General features: G+C 38.0%; 1 protein-coding gene across 1 annotated transcript; it reads right to left on the bottom strand.

Moving 5' to 3' along the window:
• Positions 1-569: 569 nt before the first annotated feature.
• On the bottom strand, positions 570-5,346 carry gpn2 (GPN-loop GTPase 2). Its single transcript, XM_034698600.1, has 6 exons — positions 5,212-5,346; positions 4,407-4,926; positions 4,163-4,319; positions 3,816-3,976; positions 1,287-1,417; positions 570-1,097 (listed from the first exon to the last, which is right to left on the bottom strand). Exons 2-6 carry the CDS (start codon positions 4,824-4,826, stop codon positions 1,025-1,027), a joined length of 942 nt encoding a protein of 313 aa, XP_034554491.1. The 5' UTR covers positions 4,827-4,926; positions 5,212-5,346; the 3' UTR covers positions 570-1,024.
• Positions 5,347-6,900: the final 1,554 nt, after the last annotated feature.

Below are 6,900 nucleotides of genomic sequence, written 5' to 3'. Positions count from 1 at the left end.
CCACCTGCTGGACAACACACAAACACAACATACATGGACTCGTTTTCAGTCAAAGTCATTCTTACTCCTGATGTCTCTGTGAGGTTTTTGAATCACCTTTGTAAAGAGTTAGGCACGTGTTGTAATTGTTACAGCATATTTAATGCTTTGGATTAATGGAATTCAACCAATATTCCATAACACCCAAGTTCCACTATACAAAAGCTGTGCAAATGTACTATCATTTGGTTTTATAGCATTAGGAATAACATTTCTTGAGACAGAGTCCCTCATAAAACATTCACATTTAAGAGTTATTTTTGTTTGTTATTTAACCACCCTGTTAGATTTTTTGAACTTGTTCTGTAAACACAGAGCACGCGTCTTCCTGTCAATATTTACCTGTCTGCTTCTCTCACGCTTCAACTTCTCTTGCATCTCTCAGGCACTGCTGATTGTCAGGCTCCATTATGGTTCTTGACATGCCAAGGGAAATACACTGTTTGTTCTCTGTATCTCTGTCTTTAATAAAAGTACATGTCCTCTGTTTTATCTTAGCCTTACTCCTCTCAAAACAACAAAAACTGATGTAAAAAAAACACATTTCTGATCTTTATTTCCGCCAAATAAACATCAACATGAATCAGTCTGTTGTCTCAGGATCAATGTGATCGTTTCTCAGAACTTCATAAAATCAAATATTAACATCAAAATGGAAAAAAAATATACGAGAGCCTCTAGATTCACACACTTTAAGAAAATAATCAAATTTATTCAATATTTAGCTGTCACCCACAGAAAAAAACTTTCAGGAAATACAAAGAGTCTTCTCTTTCATTGATAACTGAAGAATAACTCTGAATTTTTATGAGTTGTGGTTCAACCTTGAATCATCAACAGCTCCCAAATTTAGTTCCCATCTCGCCACAGCTTTTGTAGAGATGCTCAGAAATGAGGCCAAGAGAGAAAGATGTTGCCAGGACTCCCCTGGTGTACTGGTGCTAAAAAGGCGACCACTTTTGTCCTTTCATTTGAGCTTTTCAATTTACAGGTCCATCATTTCCTCCTCCACAGTCTTTCCACTGGTTTCTACATACCGCTCCTCCACCCCGAGAGTACTGGAGTACTGTTAAGGAAGACAAAAAGCTGCAGTATTTAACATGTATATCATCTGGCTCAGGTTACTTTTAGCATTACTTATACAAAGTCATTATAAACACCAAAGTTCTTGATTTGTTAGCCACCTCCCATAAAATTTAAGGTTTGATGAGTCACTGTGAGTCACCACAGGGGGTAGGTAAGGATACGAGTTGAACTGGAAGTCTGCCCCCACAGCAGCTGACATCATGGCCTGCAGATTCCTTTCCTCCAGGTCTCCAAAGCAGTGGCCATTAGCTTTGTCCACTGCTCGTAAGACCTGAATCATGCTCTGTTTGTCCTGAAGACGGAAGAGAAACACAGTCAGGTTGTAGAAATTCACTGAAACCTGATAATGATTCACTAAAACCGACTTCAAGTGAAATCTTTTTCATGAGCAGTTGGAAGACAACCGTGTTTCTCAGTTTGTATTTATCTAAAGTGCATATGAGTAACACTAAACATACAGGCAGACATCTCCCTCCAAAATAATTAAAAATGTAACTGCACATTTCTTAACAGCCTGGTCACTCTGGTTTACACGAAGGGAGATTCATCACTTTGAGATGAACTACATGTGAATAAGAAGACAAAAATTCACCAAAATTCACCAACTGCTCAGAGTGTGGTCTCCTTTTTTTACTAGATAAGAAGTGTTTGTATTTTGAAAATAATAGCGTCAACTTATCATTTGTATAAATGACTGGTTAAATAAGCAGAGATGGCACAGTGGTCTAGACTCATGTCTCTGGATACCCACACAGGATCATATCAGTCTCCATAAAGAAATAATGTCAGAAGACGAATACAGAGTGCAGACAGCCCACTCCCTCTTAACCGTCCAATCAATCTGCACAGAATCGATCCAGTGTTCAATTTCAAATGTTAAAAATGATTGATGATTTTCTTTTGGAGGAGGTGAAATGTATGGTGAGTGACTTGTAGAAATTCTTGGAAAGGAGCCATTTTGATAAAAGGCGGCTTAAACGTGTGAAACGTGTAAAATTCTGTTTGCACCTACCACATAACCGGGGGAAATTCCTATTACGCCATTTATTTAATGAAGATTACATGAGCCAGACTTTTGGTAAGATTCAATTAAATATTTGCTCAGTTTCATTTCATTCAGAACATAAAATAGTTCTAAGGAAGAAATAAAAAAATGTATTACTCTCTCATTCTGTCTCAACGCAGAAACTGAGCCCTAAAGGCCACATTTCTGATTCTAACAGAGCAATGTTTGATACAGCTGGTCAGGCTGTGTTACGTCTGTGACTTCTGAATTAAGTTCTGAACAGTCTTGACATTTGGTTGTAAGAGCCCAATAATCAGTTTTTAAAAAAAGACAAGCTGTGTGTTAAAAATAACAAATGTTTTTTCACCTTTCACTCACAAAATAGCCACAGACCACGCCATCAAACTGAGCTGTTAGAGAACATATCAGTTATTCAGATAGTGACTCAAGCATTGGAAATATATCTTATTGGTATAAAAAGCAGGCTTGGGGATTTTAGAGTGCATCAGCCAAAGCATCTACCAGATCATTTATTAGGGTGGAAAATAATTAAATAGATTCACCAGAACTCATTTCTTCTTTCTCTTTTCAAAATAATGGCCCATACAGTATGCTGCACAGTGCTACCACCATGGACTGATTATGTCTGCCACTGGCAACTTCTGTTCTACTGCAGCAAATAACTAAATTCAGATAGTTTATCAAATCATTAGTCAGTGAAACTGTGAACATATTTGGAACTGAAAAATCCAAGATCTTAAAGCATTTGTGTTTAGGATGATCTGCTTCAGTTGCCATACAGGGACGAAATGGCCCTAGAGGTTTCAAATTAAGGTGTTTTTCGACCAGAGGAACTTTACCCCGGTACTATGTGCGTTTCGACTGACGGACCCAGGGCGAAAAAGAAGTTCAGGGGTAGATAATCTCCCCCCTAAAAAGCCCCTGCTAGGGGGGTAGTACTTTTCATAGGTCCCGGGGCTTTTGGGGGGCAGGGCCTGCAATGCTGAACGTGTCTGATTGGTAAATTAACCACAGTGTGTTTATTCCGCCCGTTGTCCACAATAACATCACATACATCTGTGATTCACTTGATTTCTCTTTCTTTTATTTGTTCTATCTGTTTTGTATGTGTGTGTACTTTTCAAAAGAAGAAGCTGTGATTCACTTGATTTGGCAGCTTGTAACAGTAGTCTTCTCTCAGACCACCACAAATGCATCTCTCCCGGTGTTACGGTTTTAAAAGTGACCCTGTAAACTGGAGACCTTCAACTGAATGTAGCGGTGTTTGTGGAGTTTACACAGTTGTTGAAACACAGAGTGAGGTTTAAGATTCAATATCCTCATCAGATAAGTATCATTATAGTATGTATATTTCTTAATGCTTTCAAATCATAGTTTTTTTTACAAGTTGAACTTCAGAAATGAATCAGTAGAAGGCAAAACAATTATTGAAAAGAGAAGAAAAAATATATTACATTAAATAACCTTACAACAACAATCTAGTCTACAATATTAGAAAAGGACTTGTGTGGTTTCAAGCAATAACCCACACCGGTGATTCCATTGTGGCTAGATCATGTCATATTGTCTAGATTAGGATGTATTACTAATAGTTTAAAGCATGCTGAATCATTAAGAGCAGCATCCTTGAAATATGTAACAAGAGATGTTAAATTACAGCTACCTGTACATTGAGAGGCACAAAGGAGACAAGGCTGTAATCTTGGATGACCTCGGCCAATTTCTCATTTAGATGGTGGAACTTCTTAAAGAAGGGGTCTGCAGCCAGGTGATCAAGCAGATAGGTCAGGTCCATAACCTCTGTGTAGAAGTCAAGGTTGAACGCTGTATAAGAACAGGACAAACAATAAGCTGTTAACAAAAATACATGTTTTTTCACATCTTTTAAGTAAGCAGCAGAATCCTGGTGTATGCCTGATAAATACAAGTATACGTGCTGATGTTTTTATATGTTTGGTGTGTGGTGGTAACAGTTTATTTGTCTTGAAAAGCCAACTGCTCTTTACGTACCCAGTTTGCCATACTGCTCGATCAAGTCCATCTTGGAGAGGATGTTAACGTGGGGAAGCTCCACATGCAGCATGGTAGACAGGGATGTACACAGCACAGATATAAACTTGGCCGGGTCAGCACAGTAATGAGAGTCCACAAGGTGCACCGCTGTCAGCTTGAATACGGACGAAAGTGAAGGACAGTCATCAGAAAGAAATCTGAATATGAAACATCTAATGTTATATTGTGCAGAGAAACTCACCCTGAAATTCCACTTGCCCAGCTGAGAGAAAATATTCTTGGCTGAGTTCTGATGTGTGTACAGCTCCACTTGTCCAGGACAGTCAAATAGAAAGTAACAGTCACCATGTTGTTCCAGCTTCTTCTCTAACCAGTCTAGATTTGCTTCAACATACTCCATACAGTAGAGAAGACCCCCATTAGGGCCAAGCTTCAAGCCGTCCATGACATCATCCAGGGTGACTAATTCTGAAATATCAACCCCACAGGAGTATGGCAGTCCTTCATTGGCAGGGTCCATGTTCACCACAACCACCTTGCGTCCCAGATGAGTGAGGAACTCCTGCATTCCTTGACAGTAGGTGGTTTTCCCTGAACCTGGTGGTCCAATGACTACCTGGCCGAAGCGCAGGGAGTGCTTTACTCCTTTCTGGCTGGACATGGTCTCAAGTGGATCGAGTGGATTACATAAAATGAGATCTGGATGTCAAAGAAGCCACATGTGTTGTTCTTTGCAGGGTTGTAGGCATCCAGGTTGCATCCTGACAGTGAGTGTAAGATTTAAGATTAGGTAAAGCTGGGGTAAGCTTTAACAACATTAACTATCAAGACATGAGCTCAGGCTAGGACATTTAAGGCGCATATGTAAAAATAAATCTTTAGCCAATATATTCAGATACACTCACAATTAAACTAATTAAAATAAATTCGGCTAAATGAAGTTTATCCTAGACGAAATAAAAATATAACCAATGTTTCTCATCATTAATTTTACCATAGATTAGACTTGTTTTTGGTACATTTGGTAAGTATTAATGCTTAATTACCGTCTGGATCCCTTTTGTTTTCATGCGTACATCAATTGAAGCTAACTTGCTAGGGCTTACGTGAAGTGCATCCGGGTCACTTCAACGAGCTGTCAAAATAAAAGCGTGTAGTTTCCAGTTAGCATTCTACGGAAGCCTGAAGCAGACATTCAACTGTGTATTTTTTTTAAACTCCGTTTTCTTGTTTTTCTTTTTTCTTTTCAGAGTGTTGAAAAAATATATATATATTCTTCACATTTCAATTTACATAAAATTATTCATTACAACAGATTGGAAGGATTAAACCTGCTGTGGGCGGACAGGATACAGGAGAGCAAGACTGACCACACTGGTGAAGAAGGCCAGCTCAGTCCTGGACCCTGTGGAGGTGGTGGCTGACAGGAGGATAATGGCCAATCTGTCGTCTTTGATGAACATTTCTTTTTTAAATATATATTCTGATAGATTAGATATATATTGACATAGAGTGGTCTAGACCTCCTATGTTTGTAAAAGCGTCTCGAGATAACGTTTGTTGTGATTTGGCGCTATATAAATAAAAATTGATGATTGATTGATTGGACAGGTATATACTGAAATCAAACTTGTCTTTTGTTTAGACAAAAGAAGCATCTTTAAAAAAAAAATATTTTTTTTAATTACAAAGAACTGTACCACCCAGACTGAATACCATTTGGCCACAAATTGAATCAGGGAGCACAAAGAACACTCCAACATACATTAAATAGTTGTATAGAAAAATAACTTATGATAAAACATCCAACAAAAGTGTGGACTGGTGCCATGTATAAACAGTCTAGGAAGGTTTGAACTTATTAACATGGCTATTATTTACAGACACATGTATTTTTAACAGCAGTAATATTAAGTAATTAAACAAGATTAAGAAACTGAAAGGTCTGTTTAAATAAAAACTAGTCATATATATATATATATATATATATACATAGTACGAGTAGTGTCTGCAGAAGAGGTGGGGAAAGGAAGCGCCAACATTCTAAAGATTTTACTGAACCAGTAGAACTATATAACAGGGATGGAAGAGCAAACTAGGGGCCTTTCTGAAAGGCGCTGCGTTGTGTATTCCATCATATATGCTGTTGTTGATTTTTTTCATGTTTCATCCTGCAAGGGTCCATTAAGTTTTTGACATTCTGTATCCAGCTTTATATATTCTATCAGTTCCCTGGTTACAGTCTATATGTTTTTCCTGAACGATTCCCATTTTGACCAGCTTCTATTGAATTTGTCCATCTGTAGATTTGGTATTTCATTGACTGTCCCATTCTCCTACTGTGGGAGGGTCAGAGTGCAGTAATCGCCTGTTTATATTTTTCTTTGCTGCTGTTATCATTTTAAACTCCGTTTTCATGTGATTACAATTAATTTCAGCTCATATCCCGAGATTTGCAACAGTACAAAACAAACATAGAAATAGGCACAGCTTACCCTATCAGTGTGAACAATGGCAGTGTGGCATACTGTCAGCTGGCTTGTTATAGCCTACATTTTTCTGTTCTAGATCACTTTAAAATGATCCCAGTATCACAAGAAAACATACTTTATCATCTCAAAATAATAAGAGAAAATTAATCAGTTTTAATGGGAAAACCACCTTTGTGATCTGGAGATTACAACTGAAATTAACTGATTATCACGAGAAACTACTGCTGATATCACAAGATTATG

Source organism: Notolabrus celidotus, chromosome 12 (assembly GCF_009762535.1).
Source record: "Notolabrus celidotus isolate fNotCel1 chromosome 12, fNotCel1.pri, whole genome shotgun sequence".
NCBI classification, from domain to species: Eukaryota; Metazoa; Chordata; class Actinopteri; order Labriformes; family Labridae; genus Notolabrus; species Notolabrus celidotus.
Note: the sequence above shows the minus strand (reverse complement) of the source record. Positions and strands in the feature narration are given on the sequence as shown.